Source organism: Molothrus ater, chromosome 5 (assembly GCF_012460135.2).
Source record: "Molothrus ater isolate BHLD 08-10-18 breed brown headed cowbird chromosome 5, BPBGC_Mater_1.1, whole genome shotgun sequence".
Classification (NCBI taxonomy): domain Eukaryota; kingdom Metazoa; phylum Chordata; class Aves; order Passeriformes; family Icteridae; genus Molothrus; species Molothrus ater.
The window spans coordinates 12,252,341-12,275,423 of NC_050482.2; the positions used below are offsets into that span (position 1 = coordinate 12,252,341).

At 36.7% G+C, this 23,083-nt stretch overlaps 1 protein-coding gene across 1 annotated transcript in view; it reads left to right on the forward strand.

The window, feature by feature from the left end:
- MAGI2 (membrane associated guanylate kinase, WW and PDZ domain containing 2) overlaps nt 1-23,083 on the forward strand; it is a 714,309-nt gene that overhangs the window by 583,876 nt on the left and 107,350 nt on the right. Inside the window, 1 exon segment of the mRNA XM_054514801.1 lies at nt 7,804-8,439. Within this exon segment, the coding sequence (XP_054370776.1) occupies nt 7,804-8,439 (636 nt within the window).

Below are 23,083 nucleotides of genomic sequence, written 5' to 3' on the forward strand. Positions count from 1 at the left end.
TGGCAATGGGGAACAGTTGACAGTGCTGCTGAAAATGTCTTCCACCAGGGACAGGTGGCACATGGCCAGGATTCCCAGTGGGGCACAGGGGCAGCTTGGTATTTACATCATGCTTTTCCATGCCCTTCTGCCTTTAGGCTGCTGGGAGGCTGGCTGGGCTACTTTCCTCCTCCTGGGAGCCATTACCTAGATAAATGTGATGCGCTGCCTGCAGAAATAAAATGTGCGTACAAAAGCAAATGTGTTGTAAATTTTGACCTCCTTTTTCTAAAGAAAAAGAAGGGTTTCATTTCTTCCTGAGCCTCTGCACACAGTGACACCTTCCAAAGTGATCCCAAATAGCTATGCAAACGTGGCATACATTTTTTATCTCTCTCTTCAGATCCACTGACGCTCTGTCACGCAGTTCATTCACACCAGGCATTTCAGGATGCACAAGAAGTTCCTGCAAGCAAAGCTTAGACAGAACAAGCTTACATAATTTGTAAATAAGAGGCTACCTTGAAAATTGGACCTTTTTCTCTTCATGTGGTCTTGCCTCCAATATACTTACCATCTTTTAAGTAATTACATTTTTGTAAAGTAGCAGTTTTAACATCCGTGCTATGCTTTCAGATGCTTGAAGAAGTGAAAACTGTTTCTAGGAAGAAAATTTGCCTACTCTTTAGTGCTTTATGACCAGCATTCATTTAAGTATGCTTTTGCTATTGCATTACTTACATTTTTTAGTCTACAATGTTTCATGTTTACTAGATCAGCAAATAATCAAGGTCTTTAGATTTTTCTGGAATGTATTTTATTTCTCTCCCAAATAAATGCCTCTATTTAAATAGCTTTTACCACTATATGCAAAATACAAATAAAATGGAAATAGTTTTTTCTACTAATCCACATCTGCCTGAGCGTAATTACATGATACATGCTGATAAAGCACAAAAATTTTGAATAGACAGCTTTTTAATTAGGCATATGCATTGGGTCACAGTAGAATTAAAATGGGTTCTAAAAAATTTATTGTATAAAAATGGCACCTGCTCTCTCAACAGATCTGAGTCTTGGGTAAAGTTGCAGACAAGTGTCTGTGTCACATATTTGTGTTGGCCCCTGAAGCAAAGTTCAGAGCCAGTGCTCAGTCCTTCATGATAGGAATGATGAAGTCCAGTGATGGGAACAGATTTTAGCCCAAGTTATCACCTCTACAATGCTGTTTGTGCAAGTACTGGCTCAAATCTGACAAACAGATGATCTATATCTGTTGTTCAGGTTTCAGAAAAAGGAAAATCTAAGCCTATTTTATGCCAGTTTGACTGTTTGAATGCCTAGGAATACATGTTGGCTTGACTTTTTGTCTGATTTAAAGAACTAATAAATTATAATAATCATCATTAATGATTGATTAAATAGGTAATAACTTTTATTATTATAATATGTGATAATTTTTCCCACTGAACCTCAGTTCCCAGAGTTCAGTGAGTGAAAGAAGGAACTGTGGAGAGTGGTTATCTGTCAAACACAAGTAAAACTTTCTGTTTGTGATGAAGCCTGGAAATGGGTCTTCCATGTCAGTATGAGCAGTGATATTTTAATGGACTATTTAGTGTTCTCATATACCAGCAAGTGGTCCTGAAGCTATTTCTGAATGCAGAGGCAGCTGCCCATTATGTCTCCCAGCAGCTCTTTTCATTTCACTGTGGCTGCTGCAGGACTGTCTATCAGAGAAAGTTGTTACAAAGATGATAATAACGTGGTCAGTTTTAAATTTAGTTCTTTTCATCAGCAGCTGTAGTTATTGAGTTATTGAATGCATGTACTTCTCCCCAGGTTGCCTTTTTGATATGTTTTAGCAGTTAATCTAATGTTCCTCTTTAGAAGAACTAAGTATTTTCTTGGCAGGTGTTTTAATTATTTCAGTACTAATAGGCAATAGTCAACTCACACTGCAATCTCCTTTAAGAAGTTGTTGTAATTCCAAAATTTTTATTTAAAAATAAGGGTAATTTTATACTGAGTATTAACAAAATTAGGGCATTTTTCTTTTTCTTTTTTTTTTTTTTTAATTTTAAGACTAATCAGGCTACCATGAGCTACAGGACCCCAGGCTTTATCTTTTGCCCATAAAAGTCAGGCCATCAGATCTCAGCAGCTAGAGCTAAATAGGTTTTACAGAGTTCTGTGGCAAGTTAGAGTACAAGAAATCAGAGAATTTCTGTTTATGCAGAACTTTCTGGAATCTTTTACAGCCAAAAAAATGCTTCTGGCCATTTGTAATGGAAATTATTTATTCACACACTGGATTAACATCTGTGGCAAGTGGAGGGAAGTTGAGTTTCAAAGTTTCAGAATGTAGTTTGTCTGCTACTGTTTAACTAAAGGATGCCTCACACACTAGTTCTCCCTACTGCTGCTTGTAAGTGTATGTGTGAATGTGAAAATGGCTCATTTCTTACAAATCTTTGCTTCTTTCATGACCATCAATCGCATGCTGTTGTTATTAAAATTACCCGCATGTTTCATATTTTGCTACTGGAAACGTGCTCTGAATTCATTATTAACAGGCTCCAGTGCTAGCAATCTTGCAGCACTCTGCAGAAAGAGAAGACAAGGTCACTGCTGAGAAGTGACAGAAATATCTGGTAATGACAGTAGAGAGTGTGGGTGGGCAGGTGAAGGGAAAGCTTCAGCGATGAAGTAATCATGTATTGCTAGCTCTGAAAGTGATGCAAAGTATGCATATGTAGCATTTAGATTATATGGGTGAGAAATGCAAGTGGGAATAAATAATACTGGAGAAGCTAGCAGAGCTTATGTGGGTTATAAATGCAGCAAAAAATTATGCTGCCCAAGTCCTGCAGAGCTGGTGTGTCCTGTGCTGAGTTGCCAAACCATGAGCTGGTTTTAGCACTGTTGCTATTGGCTTGTGCTGGCTGCAGGGGGGTAGCAGAGCTGCCTCCACCCCAAATCACAGCATTCTGTCATATTTTAAGCACATAAACCTAGCACTAAGAGCATGATCAAAAACCTGTCAGAAAGAATGGAGACATTTCTACTAAATTTCAGTTGAAGATCTGATCTGCACTTTTTTCTTTGCATTCATACTTCAAAATTTAGTGAATTCTAATTAATAATGAGAATGACAGTCTAGTAGGCAATTAAATTCACTGAAGTACAGCCAGAAATCTAAGTGTACAAGAAGCATAACTAGAAGAAATAGGCAAAATATTTGTATACAAATAGTGGGAACATAGGTAAGAAAATGGACAAACTTTACCTACAAGATATTTACACAGAGAACCCAGGGGTAACAAAAACCTATCAAAAACAATAACTGGAGTAAACTGAATAGTACAGGTTCTTCAGAAAGGAGGTAAATAGAGCTGGTAGCATTGCCTGAAAATATAAGATAATTTGTGATTAAACAAGTTATATCAATAAAACAAATTCTGTTTGGATCAAGCACTTCAAGCATGAAAAAGGTTGGTTTTTTTTTTTTTCAGATTTAAAGCTTGTGGAAAATCCCCAGGGTGTCAGATTTAATTCTGAAACATTATTTTAGAGACAAATGTAAAACAGAATCTGTCATTAAAAGATGTTGAAGCTCAGAAATTTCTTCACCAGTTACTAATCCAACTAAAGATAATGACAGTACAGATCTGGTTTTTGCTTTGAAATACATAAGTAACAAAATGGAACCTCTAATCAAATATTCAGGCACTGAGTCAATTAACATTACATGACAATAAGTAATGATCAGCAGACTTTAATAAGCAAAACCAGCTAGTTAAATATATGAAATATTATGGGAGTTCATGTTTTTTTCTGTGAAGAAGACATAAAATTTCATCAAGTGTAACATACTGTGTTGTATCTGATAATAGAGGACTAGGTTCAGACATCCCGGGAGTCCCCTCCAGACCCATTTTCCTAAATTTTTCAGTTAAATGCAAGAGCCTTAACTAAATCTGAGGTAACTTTAGGACAGTTTGACAAATTTTCTTGCTGTCAGTATTCTTTAAGATTCTTCAACTTAGTGCTGAATTTAGACATTGAAGATTCTGTTTTTGTGGCAGTGTAGATTTTTGAGAGGTAGGCCACGGTATCTGTTGTCTACTGGGTGTCTATCAAACCTGCCAGTTCATCTAGAGAGTCTGATTCAGATGCCTTCCCCACAGATCAGATCAGCCCTTCTGGGCTCCCTCATCCCTGAACATTCTCAAGTAAGATGAGGTTGGGGTGGCATGAGCACGGTTTGTACAGGCTAGTGAGGAAGATGAAACTGGAGAGCGCCTGACAGAGAGGATGTTCACCCTGGAGAAGAGAAGGCTCAGAGGGATTTTATCAATTCACATAAATACCTGTACAAAGAAGCTGGAGCCAGATTCTTTCCAGTGGCAAGAAAAGAGGCAATGGGAAACACTCAAACAGTGTTTGAGTGAACAGAAGGTTCCCTTTGAACATCAGAAAACACTTTCCTGCTGGGAGGGTGATTGAGCACTGACACAGGTTGCCCAGAGAAGATGTGAAGTCTACCCCCTTGAAGGTTTTCAAAAGCCACCTGGACATGATCCTGGGCAACTGGTTCTAAGGGATTCTGGTTGAGCAGGGTTTGGACACTCTGACCTCTAGAGATCCCTGCCTAGCTCAATCAGCAAGCTGTAAGCAAGCTCCAGTCATTTTAGCAAATTTAATTCTAAAAGTCAGGCAAAGTTTGATGCTTAATATAAATGTTCTGCATAACTTCAAAGATACCCACTCACTGTGAAACTGTGATTTCTGGAGGCAGACTATGGCTTGCTCAGAAAATCAGACAGGAGATATAAAGTGGATCACTATTATGCTTTTCCATATGCACCCATTATTATTAGAAGCAGAAGAGGAGAACAGGCAGAAAAGATGCTACAGGAACCTTTAAGGGAGGTTTCCTAAAGAAGGCAGGTTTTGAACTTTGCATTAGCATGGCACTGGCTCTGTAATGCTCTTATCTCTCTCTTCCTACCAAATGCTGAGTACTTCTCTCTGTGTCAGCAATGAGGAACTCTCAGCCTGGAAAAATGAGTTAGGTTTGGAGAAAGTACAGTTGAGAGATTTCTGAAATTAACCCCTTTTTCACTCCTTCCTTTCTCATGATCTGAAACTGTTTCTCCCCACTGCAGCCCCACTGTAACTTCTTTCTTGGAGCTGAATTTAGTAACTCATGCCCTTGTGTTTATCACACTGTCCATTCTCCATGTGACAATATGGCAGGTGGGTCCCAAACAGCCCCACTGTGCCTGAGTTACAGCTTCAGCATCTGCCCAGCCATGCTATCCATGTCATACCTCAGAAACAACAAAGAGCTTTAAAGATATTGATTCAGGAAATGCTGAAGGATTTTCTGCTGGCCTGTGAGGGATAATGGAAGGCTGTTATTTGAAGAAGTTCTTACCCAAGGTCTTCTAGTGCTCAGTTTTGCCTGTTTAGTGACTGGGGAAAGGGACTACTTGGCGTGTATGTTTCCTGACTGCACTCCTTTTGCAAAAGCTAATTTCTTTTCACTACAGTTCTATATAATGTCAACTAGTTTATGTAATTTTCTGATATATCGAAACCATATTGATTTAAGTTTTATATCTTAGCTAATCCTGTCCAAATACTTAAAGTGAGGGGCTGAAAACAGGCAATGATTTACTCGCCCAACACAAAAATTGCATTTTTCATTTTGCACTCTGCTAATGTATTGTAAGAGAGGATGAACAAACAGATTGGTCTCCTCCCACCACATAGCTGCATTGCCAGCTCTCAGGGAAATAAAGACTGCATGGATTAAAAAGTCTCAAGGTTACTATTAAAGCATAGTTACTGAAACAGCAGCATGCACTGAAGAGCTCTCAGCTTAACAGAAGCAGTCCTGAGCAATGTCAGCCTCACTGCTAATGTGGGAGCCAGGGATGAGAATGCAGGTAAGATCTTTCTATATCAGGGCATGAGCAAATCATGATGAATTGCAGCCATTGCCACAGCAATTTGTACGGAGCATATTTTCTTTTAAATTCTGACTTTTGAAAATGGCTTTATTTTCAGCTGCTTGAGACAAAAGCATTGGAGCTTTTTCAGCAGTGCCTATGAAGTGACATTACTGTTTGTGCTTGTTTTGGAATCTATTTATGGTGCACATTTAAGAAAGCATTTGCAGCTCCTAAGGTTTATGTGTGTAATGCTCACAATCATTTAAACAAACTTCCTTAGCATTTTTTCCCTAGGCAGCCTCTGAAGAAATCTTCCTCTGAATCACAGTTTGTGCATATGCAATTAATTACTGTCAGGCTGTTACACAGACTGATCATGTGGGAATTGACCATTTCATTTTCACATAGAAACAGCCTTTGCCTTTTGCTCTCACTTAGAAACAGCCCTTGCATTGGCATCTTGATGATGCTCTTATCCTCTGTTTGCTGGATTAGATATTTTGATTGAAGTATTTGAAAGACATAATTACATAAATACACTTGAAGCAATTCCACCCAAACCACCTCATTCTCTCTAAATCATTCTCATTTTCTTGCTGAGTTTTCAAATACCTTTAAAAAGCCTTGTGTTGTGATGTGTAAATTTTTTAATTGTGTACCTTGTAGACATCTCATAGTATCCTGGTGATTAATAATAGGATAATAAGACAGTCTTCACTTAGAAAAATACTTTAACTTCTAGAGTTCTCCAACCAAATATCCTTTTCTTTTTCTATAAAGGTGTAAACTTTTTTATGAAAGTGAAAACTGAATGTGGGTCATCAAACTATTCTGAATATTGTTTGCACTGATAACTCATTTTTATTTTAATATGTGCCTTAACAGTACTTAAAAAATTATTTATGGCTATAAATATATAGATCTATTCTAACACCAAGAAGAATCTTGAACTTATTTCTGAGAATTTTAATAACAGTAGATGGTTGGTGCATGGGCAATATGGAGATCCATAAATAGCCTGTTGACTTAAAGAATTCTGCTTCCATATGCTCAGACTAGTAGGTCTGTTATACATGAGACAAGATTTGAAGGTAAAGGTCATATCTTTAGGTTTATTTGACCAGCTGCTTAGGTGAAAATATTAAATTGATTTTCATCTATTTGCCTAGATTTTTCTAATGTGAAGCTATTGAACCTACCAAAAAATTTGTTGTGTCATTGTCCTTGAGCCTTATGGCTACAACAAAATGCCGTGAAACATCTCTATATTATGTAAGAGAGATACTTCATGCCTAGAATAGGAAATGACAGTAGCAGTTCTGAATAGCTGATGGCAAGTAATCACTTTTAACAGGAAAGTGTCAATATCATGATCAGTGCAAAAACTGTTTCCTTATGCACATGCATACACAGTCTTGAATTGGTATTCATTGATTCTGAAGTCCAGGAATACTTACTTTTTTTTTTTCTTTTACTCTTCACCAAACATTGGTATTTTTTGACAACACAGTCTCCAAATAATCGTTCATTTTACCTTATTAAAAAAGTAATCTATAGAGACTGCACTGAAAGGAGTTGGAAAAATAGGGAGGAAATGTCAAGAAAAAGTGAATGTCTGGATCCATCTAAATTTTCCATCTGTGAGCTTACACAGAAAATAACTGGTATTGTCATTGTGTCTTTGTATTACATTTACTGCCAGACAAAATTTACTTTTTTGTCTCTCCTATATGAGTCAGTATGTTGATTGAATTTATCATATTTTTTTTAGTAGGCTTCTATCTCATTTTAAAAAAAATGTACTGCATATGCAGCAATTGAAGTTGTCTCATGTTGTCACTGTTTGTTCTTCTCGTTCTAGGTGATGTGATTGTCTATATTAATGAAGTTTGTGTCCTTGGACATACTCACGCAGATGTAGTCAAACTCTTCCAGTCTGTTCCTATTGGTCAGAGTGTCAACTTGGTGCTATGTCGTGGATACCCTTTGCCCTTTGATCCTGAAGATCCTGCCAACAGCATGGTGCCACCCCTTGCAGTAATGGAGAGGCCTCCGGTAGTGGTAAATGGAAGACATAACTATGAAACTTATTTGGAATACATTTCTAGGACTTCTCAGTCTGTTCCAGACGTAACAGATCGACCACCACACTCCTTGCACTCCATTCCAGCAGATAGTCAGCTTGATAGCACATTCCCACCACCTGCCCATGATGATAATGTATCAATGGCTTCTTCTGGGGCCACCCAAGCTGAACTCATGACCTTAACCATTGTGAAAGGGGCCCAGGGCTTTGGCTTCACTATAGCAGACAGTCCTACAGGACAGAGGGTGAAGCAAATTCTAGACATTCAGGGATGTCCTGGTTTGTGTGAAGGTGACCTCATTGTTGAGATCAACCAGCAGAATGTACAGAACCTGAGCCATGCAGAAGTAGTGGATATACTTAAAGAATGTCCTGTTGGAAGTGAAACTTCTTTGATTATCCATAGAGGAGGTAAGTTTGGAAAGTCTGTACAATTACAAAAATGTGTGTAAAAGGTTCTAAACCATAAAGACATACATATACTCACTACATCCTTGTTTGCTAGATTGGAAATTAATTTCCATGTTGTGGGAAGTAACACCATTGGTTCTGGAAAAGTGTGTCTGTAATTAAGTATCCTAGGCAAAATCTTACAGTTTGTTGTACATTCCTTTATGTGTTTTGAGTGTCAATGGTCCCATCTCTGTATAAGGGTAAAGCTAGGCCAGTTCCAGACCTTTCACCCCATAATAGTTTGTGTGGTGTCTGCAGCAAACTCATGTAGTCCCAAAGCAGTGCTGCAAGCTTTAGATATAGTTGTATGTATTGACTCATTAATGTAGATCAAACTCAGAGCAATTTATTTGCCCTTTACAAGGTTACTGGTTTTCCTAAGTCATTTTGCCTCCTTTTCATTCATTGTAAAAATTTTGTACAACAGTTGTTGGGGTTATTTTCTTTCCTGGTAACAGAGATCCATGGTATATATTTCTGTGATTTTAAAAAATAGCTTTTAGCAACTCATTTTTTCTCACCAGCCTGACACAGTAAGTTTGAATGTTCACCATTGGAAGGGGAGAGTCAAGACATCCATAAAGAAGCAATAAGAACAGAAAAAGAGTTAAAAACTTGACAGGGATTTCATAGCTTTTATTATTTTAGCCAAACAAAATTTCTTTGGTGGTTTGAGGTGAGCATCCATCGTAATTATTATTACCTGAAGTAAATAATGATTGGATTTTTTTAATTAAAAATCTTTTTTTTTTCTCTAAAGTCATTCATATGTCACTTAATGTACTGTGCTTCAAAAGAAAAAGAAAAGGATTCTATGCACAAAGATGCAAAAATACCAACTACTTTACTTCTGAAGAATAGAAACTGGGATGTGAAGCTTTAGTGTTTGCATATGCCAAATGTTTATCATTACAATACCTAAAAATCCTTAGAATAAGGAATATAGTATCATTATATCAAATTGCAGAAGTAGCAAACTTCAGGTGATTATAGGAGATCTATAGTCACATAATCAATAATGGCACATAGTCAATAAAGTATTTTTCAGGTATATATATATATATATATATAAAAGAATTGTTTACAAGAGACAGAATCTGATATTTCTTTGGAATGAAACCAAATTAGGATGATAATTTAATTAGACTCACTATAGTATATGGACTTGTAGAAAGTTAATTGTTGTATTCACTGGTATTAAATCTGGTTGTCCTTAATGACCATTAAGAATCTTGAACAATGGAGAAAGCAATATTTTTTTATTAAGTTGACAAATTAGGAAGCATTTCATAGCCAAAAAAGAGCATTGGGAGAATTAGAAGTGTTAATGTAACCCCAAAAAGGTGGAATTTTATTTTGAAAAAGACAGGATAATCACCCTCTAGAGGAAAACAATTTAGAACACCAGTCTTCAGAGAGAAGTGGAGTGTGAAATCCAGCATGCTGAACAAGCCTGAGTAATAATAGACAACAAAATAGATATTTCAGCAAGGAGTATAGGACAGTAGCAAAAAAAACCTGAAGCAGCAACATACTCAAGCCCTAGAGGATAATTGCTCTCTCTGAGGAAAATTTTCTTCGTAGATCATTGATTCACGATCAAAACATGATAGTTTAACATGGATCAATATGATAGCATCACAAGTTCTGGTACATTAACTGAGCTGTGGTTGTTTCCTGCACATGGCTGTGGCAGGTAGGAGATGCTGCACTGAGCTCAGTGCTCAATAAAGGCACTGTGAATTTGCACCATCTGCTCTGTCTCAGGCCAAACACTGAGGTACAGCTCGTTCCCCTGCCTCAGTGACACAGCATCCTAGGTCCAAATGCAGTAACATTTAACCCTCTGCTGCTGGGGCAGGAAGTGGTTGGATGCTTTAGAGAAAGCAAGGTAGAGAAAGAGAGTGTTTTGTTCATGGTAGAACAATTACCAAGACTAAAACAAATGTTTGGAAATACTGCAGTGTCATTAAACTTGATGGGATGGTACAGAACAAATGTGAGTTTACTATCATAAATTTTTGTACATCAGAAATAATGAGTATAACTCAAGATTGTGAGACTAAAAAATCAAAATTTTTTAAAAGTTCACTTTTTTTGCTTGATTCAAAATAACTGAAAAAAAATGTATGACTCAAACCTACTCTACCTAAGAGATGGCTAAATCATATCTTAACACAAATATGAGAACTGTTTTAAGATGAAAACCAGGGTTTTGTTTCTTTTTTTTTTTCATCTATTCATAGGAAAAGGGAATTTATGTGACTAACTACGCACCTAGAATGCAGTTATTATGTCTGTGTTGGTCATCATGTCTCCTTTTATAGTCCTGTGCAGAAATGGACTTTTCTACGATGTTATTAATGTAATTCCACTGTAGATGTTTCAAATAAGTCAGGTATATCTAAGTATATCTCAAAAGTACATTTGCTGCTTGACTGATTATAAAGGGAGTAGGGGATGACTGATTCAGGTGTATGTGTCTATCCAACATGTTATGAATAATAAACAGGTGATAAGATTTGGTCATGTGAGATAATCTAAATACAAAACCAAATATTTAGAGAAACTTTTTTTGATTCAAATATTTAGTCAATGACATCAGCAAAGCAAGGCATACTTTCTCAGTACTCATGGATCCAAGTTTTAGTTTATAATCTTTGATGTGTAATGACACTTGAATTATGCCATCCTTTTCCATCATTACCCTATGCATACTGTCTTTAATGTCTCATTTTTAAGATTAAGACCAAAGGGCTATTCCTGCCTGTGGAGGAAGGCTGTGTTTTGCATAGGTTTTTGTGTTGCCTTGTAATGTTTCTGTCTCTGATATGAATATGGCCTGAGTGGACACCTAATTGTGCCATTAGGTATGCCACAAATCCATTTCTGTAAGTGACTTAATTTCTCTCTCATCCAGCCATCTTATCTACATTGCAGACAAGAAACAGATTGAAATTGACTGAGATTTATTCTCACTATAGGAAGTAGTATTTCACACTGGAAAAAATACTCCCTTGGATGCACACTGGATGCACACAGTATGCATGCTACAGCATTTTAAAAACCATTGTCCTACAAGCTTAAAAGGTCAACAGCCAGAGTATGGAGGACAAAAGGTCTGCATGTTTCAAAACAGTACTCAAATTTGAAGAGGCCACTAAAATCTCTCTCACCGTCACCAAACAGAGACTTCTCAGGGGGTACAATCCAGCTGGATCAAGTCCCACAGCTCAGTCAACTCATTTTAAGATTTCTAAAGCAGAATTAGCAATGTATCTGCTTGTTAAAAAACAAAATGGTAATGGAAATAATATACTTGTCCATCAAAGGAAAGAATCTCTCTAGCACTGGCTAGGGCTCTTACTGTCTTTTTCTTGTTTATTGGAAAAGTTCTTTGCTAAGTAGATGCACCATAATAGTTCAGTATCTTTACATCTGTTTTTGCTGAACAGCCATATTTTTTCCATTGATTACTATGAGCTGACAGAGGTGTTTGCACTGAATAACACAATCTAAAATTAATGGAAAAGTTAGTGGAAAATTGTTACCAAAAAAAAAAAAAGGAAAAAATTCTTATAAGAGAAAGAAAATAACACTCAAAGAGATTTACTCCTTTCCAGCTTTGCTTCAGGCTTTACACTTTATCCTCAGCTTCTGCAGTAGATTTCATTGAGTATAGTCTGCTGAAATAGTGTGGAAGAGCTCTTGAAAATCAGTCTTTCTGAATGTAGATCATAAATTCTGAATTAGTCCTGTGCTACTGAAAAACAGCACTTAGTGGTTAAAGTGGTATGTAGCAAATTTATGTATAGCAATATTCAGTAATGAGGACTTCAAAAACTAGGTTTAGCATGTTCTACTAATTGAACTATCCAAGTATTTGACATATGCCATCTCATTTGGAAAGTACCTTTGAAATATATGGACCTATAGACAGCAGCCCAGCTCCAGAAGTGTTCCTGTCTAAAAAAGAACTGATAGATTCAAATCTAGATCCATCAAGACTGTGTCTGAAATACTGTTGTTAAGGAAACCTGCAGACAAGCCAGGACTGATTCATGCAGTTATGGCAACTCTTAACAGGTGCTGAGAGTGAAACATTAAATGCAAAAAGTGGGAGGCTGACAAAATTCCTACATCAGATGGCTATTTTATAATCATGGAATCAGAAAATGGTATAATCCAAACTGGCTGTGAGAAAGTGAGAATTTTGGTATGAAACTGAGCCAGGGAACTGACACACTGTGGACACTGTTTAATTCTTAGCCCGGTCCTGGTGTGGGACCGGACTGTCAGCAGCCAGTGTCACCATGGCATAGCATGGGAAATAGTGGCAGCCACATGCAATGAACAGCCAAGGTGAGGAGGGAGAATTTGACTACATGCTTGTCAATTGTGTGAATAAAAGGAAGGCAAATTATCTTTCTCAGACACTGTATACATCTTACTTGAAGTGTGTAGCTCTTTAAAACCACTAACAGATACCAGTGCATCACATGCAGTATCAGCAATTTCAAAAACAGGAAGAAATTTCACCAAAAAAAAAGTCTCTGAACATTCTAGTGAAAAACACTAACCCCTCAAAATAAGCAGACCAAAGTGGAAGGAGCCCTCCATCCTCAGTACCCTTTCCATGGACTTATTTCAAATTTTCCAATTTTGCCTTTCTCCCATAGAGGTTTGCTGGGTTTTTTGGGTTTTGTTTTTTGGTTTTGGTTTTGGTTTGTTTTGGGTTGGTTTTTTTGGCCAGGATTGCTGTGTGTTTCAGTTCCTCTGGTCAGGAAAGCTCATGCTTCTTTACCTCCAGGCTATTGCCTTTTGGGAAAGCTGCACAAGCTGAGGTGGCACTAGTCTGGCCCAGGAAATTCTGATCTCTTTGTTCCATGACCTCAGCCCACTGCTGAGGTCTCTGTGCCTTTTCTTCTCATTCTGCAGTTCTTCATACAAAATACTAAGAGTACCTGTTGCAAACTGGAGACCCTGTATCTCATGGCATGCTCATCCCCAGTTCAGGACTTTCTAGTGAACAGTGAGGATTTAAAGAAATTCAATTCTTGGAAGTATGATGTAGGTTTTTGATTTGGAACTTACAGAGTTTTTCCATCATCCTACTGTCTCTACTGTTTTACATCCCTCAGTCAATGGCAATTTTTTCCTTTCCAGTCACTTCCTAAAGGAACCCAATCTTGGTTTATTTGCATCCTATGGGTACTCTAAATTAACAGTAGTCTATTCATACTTGTCTTGTTCACAAAGTTCTGCTTCTTTCATTGTTTCTGAGAGGAGAATTTGGGACAGACAAGGTCTCACATCTCCTCCTGTTTCCTGATATACTTTCTCCTCTCCAGATGCTTACTTCAACTGTATATTTGCTCCTGATCCATTTCCTCCTATTTGCTGAAAGCAGTCTAATGTTGAGAGGAATATTTGGCAATATCTGCATTTTTAGCCCTCCTGTATTCTTAAATGTCACATGTATTTCTTGTTTGTGAGCTTAAGGGACATTTTATCACACAAAGGGAATGTGCACATGAACCTAACCGTGACCACTGACCCATTTGAAGTGAACCACATGATCCATTGATACCTAGAAATTGAAGACATTAATGCCTTCTGTTGAACATGCTGCTGACAGCTTCCTCTTACAATTTTCTCTTTCCAATTTGCCACACCATTTTGCCTTGCCATCCCTCTAAGTGCTCTGTTGTTCCTGGATCCATCTGCTTTAAAAATGATGGAAAACAAAGGTTCATAGCTGACCTTTTGCCTTTCCTTCTCAAAATTAGGAGTTTTTATGGTATCATAAACTCAACAGTTTCCTCAGCATGATTTCTCTGTAAACATATTCTTCTCATGCTGGCTTTTGAGTTGTTTCCCTTTTTTGGGCTCATTTTTGTTGCTATTTTAGCTAGCGAAGCCAAAAGCATTTAATGATCAAAAATACTGTGAGTCATGCTATATTGTCCACTTCACTGACTTTTCTGTTAGAGGTAATGTTGCCCTTTTCCCAGCCATGGACACTTGTCCCTTCCTACCTTCCCTACATAGAAATCAGAATTATGTGCAAATTATTTTCCTAACAGCCTTGTGAGAAGGACAGTTGTCTTTGCTTTGTTAATTCCAAAAATAAAATTTCTGAAAGATTATTAGAAAATACCATGTACATGCAAAAAAAAAAAAAAAACCTTGCTGGTAAATTATCAAAATTCCTGAAGCACTGCTTTCCTGACACATTTTTACAAGATATGTCTCACCTTGCAGAGTATATTTTTAACTGTGAGATATACACTCTCCTAGCAACCTTTCAATTATTTGAATCCTTTTTGCCCTACACCTTGAGACTGTTTTATGCTTTATATTCACTTGAAATACTTCTTAACCACCTTGTTGCAATTATCTGGTATAAAATCAATTTCAATAAATATTACACGTTATAGCAGGTAAACAAAAATAAGTTACATATAGAGCCTTGTTTATGAAGGGATTCAGTCGAAATCTTTTTACTAAGAGAAGTTGTAACCTTTCACCAACACAAGAAATGACAAATTTTAACAGGAGGAGTTAGGGCAGGAGACCAGTTATCCTAAAATTTGCACTAATGAAACTTTCATATCTTTTCTTGTGTAGCTCTGATTAGCTGTGAAACAGTGTGCAGTGCTTCCATATTTCTGAATAAAAGATAAAGAAACCATAGACATCCTTAATGAATATGGATTCCTGGAAAAATAGACATTAATAGTCGTTAGTAGCTGTTACACTGTATTACTAGAAGTAGTACTAATTGCATTGCATTTCAAAGTGGTAGTGCTATGGTTTTGTTGCTTCTTTCTTATTAATGTTTGTGCACTGTGTGGTACATTTGTGGATAATTTTGCAAAGCATTAGGTAAATCCTTTTTACATATATTACACAGAAGGTTTTTAATGACTCTTAGAAAGCATTTTGTTTCAAAAATGCTTTTATCACTGGTGAAACTGTTTTCTAATGAAGGCTTATATGGTCTGTGTGAAATTTGAACAGTGCTTCTATTAAAACATGGGGACATTTCTCCTAGGGATATGTGTGCCTAACTCTTGCTGACATTGGGAGGAATTGGTTTGCACACTGGAGAAATAAGTACCTGTAGAAAACCTTTTAGCAAAAAGAAACACAAGTATATAGGCATGTATTGTCATCATTGCATGCCACAAGAGGTAACTACCATTGCTCCAGTGGCTATTCTGCCATTAAATTCTTATATCCAAGAGGCTACAAACAGTGAGAAGTCAGATGTTAGAGTTATTAGGACTACAAAGAGACTTACTGTGCACACAGGATCTGTGCAGAGCTGCAGGAACTCTGCCTTGAGGACAGGCAATTGCTCTTGAGGAGCACAGGGCATGTTACTGTCTGCTAGCTACAGTCCACTCACTCTAGAACCCAAGAGCTCCACTGGCAGGACTGCAAACTGGTTTCATTTAATGAATTTACACAAATTGAAGAACAGTTTGTTTGAGAAAACTGACTTTTTGGCTTGCCTACCTTGGAATCTGGCCAGGCCAGAGAAGTTTCTCCTCTGCACTTGCAAGCAGTATTATGAGAAAACATAATGGTATTATCTTGGACTGTGCATCTCAGTGAAAGATGACATCTTTTGAAGCCAAATACCTCCCAAGCGTGGTACATGGGAGAGCCTACTGCAATGCTGAGGGATGAAGAAACATGGGGTTTTTCCCCAGTCACCCCTAGTCTAGTTTCTAAGTGAATCTCACCTTCTTCAGAGGAGATTTGGGAGATCTCAGCCTAAGGACGGAGAACTACAGAGCTGGACTCTAAAAAAGTACCATACAACCTGTGCTTGTGTACTGAGGCATGTCTAAAGTTTAGTCTAAATGTGTTGAACAATGTTTATGTTGGTTCAGTATAATGTAATGTCCTATTAAACAACATTTGTTGGGCTTCCAAATCTGTTGTCAAAGTACATTGTGTAGATGTTGTGATGTGGTGATTTGTAAAATAGTGCAATATTTTATAGTAATAAAGTAAGCTAATACACTATGAAACAAGTGACTACATTATCTATTGTGCTACAGACTTGAGACACAGCACTGGGGAGATGGGAAGGTGTGCTTTTCAGGCACTTCCTAAGCCACAAAACTCTCTTGGCCCCTATGGTTGCATATCCAGTAAAAATGCAGAAACTAAATTAGTCTTCTAAATGAGGTATTAATCCCTGTACAACTCTTTGAGCAGTTTTCATTTACATTCTTAAAAAGGGAAGGAAGGCTTTAACAATGGCTACTCTTGCCCTCTATGATCCATGCTCAACAATTTTTTTAAATTTTTTTATAAACCAAGATTATAACATATAATAAGTACAACACTGACTTCTCAGGAAACCTTTGGCTGACTCATAATTCGTACTCAATCAAAACCAGCACCAGGATTCATACCCTTTTGTTGTGTCACCTTCAGTTTACAATTTTGAAAAACTACATGGAAGCCAAAGCTGCCAGGCACAAATTCTGAAAGTTGTCTCCCAAGTATGTCCAAACAGATTTCTAAAGGAAATAAATTGCTTTCCAAAGCCAAATTTTTCATAAGTTAGAACAGTATTTCAGCACAGAAGAAACATACTGTGCAGTGTTCCTGTTTGGTAAATGAGAAAAATATTGACTTTTATTTCTTTGTAACCTTTTAATACCATAAATTAAAAGAAGCCAAGCTTTCTTTACAAGTTCCCAGGGTCACCTTCTTTTTAATGTGTATTTCACATTGATACAAATTATAGTCAATGGACTCATTAGAATATTTTTTCAATAATTTAAGCATTTTTAATTGCATTTCATGTGTTCTAGATCGAGCACTTCTAAAAATTCTCAGATAATTAGAAAAATACTCTCTAGGCATGAATACAAGCATAGATACAAAATATTTGAATGAGAATATTTTTACATTTTACATCCATTCTATCAATTAATTTCCATTTCTATAATTAGGTTTTTTTCATAGGAGAAAACTGGATAATTTTTTAATTTGATAAATTATGATGACAATAGTAATAGTAGTAGTAATAATGTTAATAATAATGCCATTTTCTTAAAGAATTTTTAAAAATTATTAGGCAATACTTCAGGGATTATTTGACGTCATAGAAAAGGTTTGCTAATTATGGGAATACCGCAGTATTATCTATATTTTAATAGTTTCACTAAATTCACTCATCAATTTAAAGCCAATATCTTTTTCTTACAACCCCTGCATAACTTCCATATTTTAACTTGTTCTCAATAAATTTGATTATTTTAGGCATCTGGGGCCAAGCAGTGCCTCTCTACTGCAATTTAAACACAATCATATCTCTGAAGTGCAGCAAAAGACACCTTAACCTGTTCCTTAAGGGGAAGAAAAGAATGACCAGTTGAGGAACTGTAAACATGATCCTAATGGGGTAGTGTAGCACAAGACAGAGGGTCTCTTTTGCATCACTCTTAAACCTCTCACAGTTTAACATCTCGTGTTCTCTGGAATAAATATGAGGAAGGACTTAGTGAAAATAGAAAGATTCTGGCAGATGACTCAGTTGTTTAGCCAAAATGTAAGAAGATTACATTGATGGAAGGCCCTAGAGCAGCCCAGAGAGAATTCTGGGAAAAGTCCACAGGGCTTTGATCTGTGGCCAGTGAGAGCCAAAAAATTTGGCAGAATCAAAGATGGTCATCTCCATCCAGCTTCTGCCATTCCTCACTAGCTGTTTCCATGTTTTACCCAGTCCTTCCTCAGTCTGCATGTTTACTGCTTGTCATTCTGGCTCCATTTTCCCTTGTTTGGCAATTCAGAGAAGTTGCCATTCTTGAATGTCAGCCCAGCCTTTCAGCTTAGCCTTGCTTTGAGCAAGAGGTTGACCTAGCTGAACTCCAACTGTCCCTTCCAATATAAAAACTTAGAATATTCCACGGTTCTCCATACTTCTCATATTTAGGCCAAGGGTGCGAAAAGAGAGGGTCTCTGATTGAACAAATAATCATCTGGATAATTTTAAACTTCTTCCACAGTACTTCTCAGAGAGAAAGAGAAGCTTTTTAATCTTATCTCCTTATTACACCATACTGAATATATATTTCTTTGTATATGAGAGTTATTTAAAAGTCAATGCAAGCAGGAAGGATGGTGACATGCTTTTTGATTTCAGCTTGCGAGATGTGTTCCTTGAGATTAAATAAACAACAAATTATTCTCCCACTGTAATTGAAAAATAATGCAGTGTTTATTTACTTTTTTGTAGCATCTTTGAGAGATCTCAGTGGCTTGTGGGGTTGGCTCTAAAAAATAGAAACATTTGGAGAGTCTGACGTAGCTAATATTCACTGCATGACCACCAACTGGAATGATTATTTCTACTTAAGTTAATCTTGAATAAGCAAGAGGTTTCTCTTGTAATTTGTTCATTGCATATCAGACTTTTAACTTTATCAAGTTCTTTATCTCAATAGTATCACTTTAGGATGTGTTGTACTAAAAGAAGAACCATCTAAATACAGCTTCAGTCAATAGGGTCTTTTTTAACCATTCATCTCACAGTGATGAATTGATTCTATATTTTTTCACATGTCCATAAAGGCAGATAAGCTGAAAATCTTTTACATGCAACATCCTTCAGCCTGTCTTCCCAGTCTTGCTATGCAACACATATTCCCACATTCTCCTCAACACTTGTTATCAGAGATCCTGTGTCGGCAGCTACAGTGAATCCTTCCTCATCTGCTCTGGGCAGCAACAGGGATTCTTTGTGGTGAGGGAAACAGGCATCTCTATGGTGCCATGCAGCTTCTGTAAACATCTAAAGTAGCAGAAATCAATAGTATTCTAAAAGAACCTATTCTTCATTGCTGATTATTAAAGTTTTTAAAACTCACCTACCAACATTTCAAATTTAAATTTCTACTCACTTTTGGCCAGATGAATCTCAACTTAACTGTAAAACAGTTAGATTACTAATCTACATGAGTCAAAATATTTACCCCTACAGCCAGTGGTGGAAAACAGGCAGTGGTGGAAGATGAGTTAAATCATTTTTTTCAGTCACTGTCTAGGCAGCTTGTTCTCTGGTTTTGCCCATTATGCTTCACAGATTGGAGAGAAGTCTGGATGAGACCCTTAGGTTAACTGACAAGTTCATCTGACAAGCCAGATGAACAAGGGTGCATGGGATGAGTCCTGCCCACACAGCAGAGGCGAGCATAGGTAATAATCAAAGTTATTAAAACCCCCTGCATTATCACAAAAGCTGAAAGCTATCTCCTGAAGTAAGGCTAAATCTGGAATCCCATTCATGCTACTGTAGAAAACAGTCTGGATTTCTTTATAAAAGTGAATTTAGAAATGTAGAGTACATAAAATATTTTGTATTAAATATATATTAATATATTTATTAGTACTTAAAGTTTTATTGTAAAATTTAATTGGTTTTACATAATTGAATTTTGTAAGTCTTTACATGCAACAACTCCTTAAAAATGGAAACAAGTAAAATTAGTATGGCTTACATTGGATTGGAAGATTGCTTCACTTATCAATCTTTCAACCTAATTATAAGTAGGAAATCAGTGACAGAATTTATTTTTAATGAACTGTCTCTAGGAAAAGTTCTTAGCTTCTGACTAAATGCACTTTCTTTGAAAGTCCTGTAGAAAACATAAAATCAATACTGGTAAACTTTGCAGCTGGCAGGGAGTTTGGTCCATGTCATTGAGTAGATAAGACATTACTGATAGAGAGCAATGTGGAATGCTTAATAAACTAAGTATCAGCAAACAGGAAGTGTTTTTATCCAGTCATTGCAAATTAATTCTTGAAAGAGAGTAAGGAATGCAACCCAAACTTGTAAAAGTGCTTTTGAATCATTATGTATAATCACCTGAGCACAACATCACAATGAAAAAAGGCAGATTCAGCAAAACTTCTTAAAACTAAATGTTTTGTTTATATTTTTCTTAGTAAGATTCCATTGGTAAACTATTTTATTGCACTTATTTTTAATGTTAAGAAAATCAATGGGGTACTGTTCCAGATTCTTTCTCTGCTTCTTCATACTTCTCCTTCCATCTTATTTTTCCATTTTTTTCCTATTTGCTTCAAAGTTACTATGTGACACTTCCATATACTGGGCAAAGCATCCTGTAGATGTCTTTCACTAAAGTTTGGGGGTTTTTTTTTGACCTGAAATATGGGATTTCTATAGGATTTTCCATGCAGTTCTTCATTAGCAAAAGTAAAGGCTGATTCAGTTGTCCATGTACAAGGAAGATGGAAAGATATTTCCTTATTACCTAACTCATATAATAGATCTCATTTCCTGTGGAGACAACTAGGCTTGTAATTTCAGGATTTACTTCCTGTGAGGAATCTTGCAAGGAGTTGTTCATTAAAAGCTTGTAAAAATTAAAGAAAAGGACTTTGCTTGGGAAAAGCAGTCTAAAACAGAGCTGAAAGGATAGAAACCAGCTAGTGAAGAGTTAGACATTCAGAAAAGATGTTTTGGATCACATAAAGAGTACTGGTAGGAGCTGTGTTGTCTGGGGATCCTCTTTTCAGCAGGTAGGAGGCACAGCTGACCTACAGCTCTCTGGGTATCAGACTCTATTAGCTATAAAACTGCTTCAGAGACTTTTGTGGTAAACAGGAGTAAATATTTACCCAAAACAGCCGCAGCCATCTTCTGTGCCAAATAGACAACAGCAGTCTGATGGAGAGATCTCTTTGGTTTTTTCCAAGTGTGTAGGCTGTCTTTGTTCCTCTGAGAAGTGCCTGAGCTAGGCAGGTCCTTCTGCAGTGAGGGTCCTTCTGCCCCTCCATCCTGAGCTCCTGGTGGAGAGACATTTCCAGTGGCTGTTGCTTCTGAGCAAGTGGAAGAAGGGTCAGGGCAGAAAGCTGGAGATTACAGCCCAATCCAGTAAACTGCTGAGAGAGCAAAGCACAGATGGAATGGGATGAAAATCTGGGGACTAGCAGGGACTATACACAGCTTTTTACGTCTCAGGGAGTCATTGATTTCACTGGAAAGAAGGACCTCTAATGTAGGGACATCGTGAGCAGGGCAAGCTGTTCCAAAGTTTCTTTGGTTTCTATGTTCTCCAGTCAATGATTTTACATCTTCCCTATTTGAAAACATATGAGGTTTAGTTCTATTATGACAAAGCTCAGTGGTTTGGGTTTTTGTTTGGTTATATGTATAATCAAGCCTTTGGAGCTGTTATAAGAAGAAATCTAGGCAGGTCTAGATAAAATCTTTGGCTAGGCTGGGTTCAAGCTTATGTGGGAAGAAAACACCAAATCAAAACCTGCTATACTGCCACAAAATAGAAAGTAATTTCTTCACCTGCTTGGTTTATCCTTTACCTTGCAGATTAAAGGCTTGATTTCTGGAACTAAGAACTGAAGCTGTTTTTTCTTCTGAACTGAGGATCATTTCTGTGGCTATTTAATTGTGAGTTAGTAATGAAAAAACAAAAATCACACAGAAATTCTAGGGATTTCAGAGAGTTTTACAGAAAAGAAAAGTAGTACTGCACCAGTTCTACAATTTGAGGTGACAAAGACAAAAATAATATGCATTATTATAATTATGAAGTCAGAACAAAAGAGACTCAAACTGAAATATATTTCTATCATTTTCTCTTTTGCAACTTAAAGCTATGAAATTTATATTTGTCAAAAAACATGGACATCAAAGAAATAAAAAAGAAATAACAGTGGTTTAGAATGCAATATAATAAATAAGAAAACAATCATTTTGTGTATTGAAAATAATGTTGCAAATTAAAAAAAAATAAATAAAACAAATTTAGGAAAGAAAAATTAATGCCTCAAATTTTGCAGGTGGAGGATCCGGCCTAGTCTCTAGAGAGTGAATATTATTTCTGAAGTACTCAAAAGCTTTTTTTTTTTTTTTTGCTTCTCTCTGTTGTCTGAAAGATAAAGAATTGCAGTACAAAAACATATATACTTTTGTTACTAAATTTGAATTAATTTCTTGCAGATTACTGGTGTAGAATTGCAACTGAGTTACATTTCTAACTTGCTGCTACTAGGAAAGGGAGGAATAAAATTCATTACTTGTGTTTCTACAGAGCTACCCATTTTTTATTCATTAATATGTGATAGCTACTTGCACACTGGTTTGGGTTTTTTCTATTTGCCTCAGCAGTAAATAAACTTTACCAGATTAAGGAGAATTAATCCATGGGTATTTGCCATGTGTCCAATTTGAGGTCTCTTTGTATGGCAGAATACACAACTTTCAGAACATTCTTCAGAGAAAAAATTGTTTTGGAGAGTCCAAAAACAAGGGGTTTTTTTTTTTCCTTTCTCTTGCAAAATAATTTTATTATCAAGCTGCAGCAATTATTTCTGAATTACTAACTTCTGAGTAGATGGAAATTTTTTTTTTAATTAGAGTGGATTTGTAATTTGTTTCCTCTATCCTATGAGTCCTAAAGCAGCTTTTAAAAAAACTTACCAAAGAGAACATCACTGAGAAGTAAAGCAACTTAATCTAGAACTGTCAGTTGCCTGATAGATCAAAAACTTTTTGATGGTATGAAAAGCAAAAGTCTGCTTA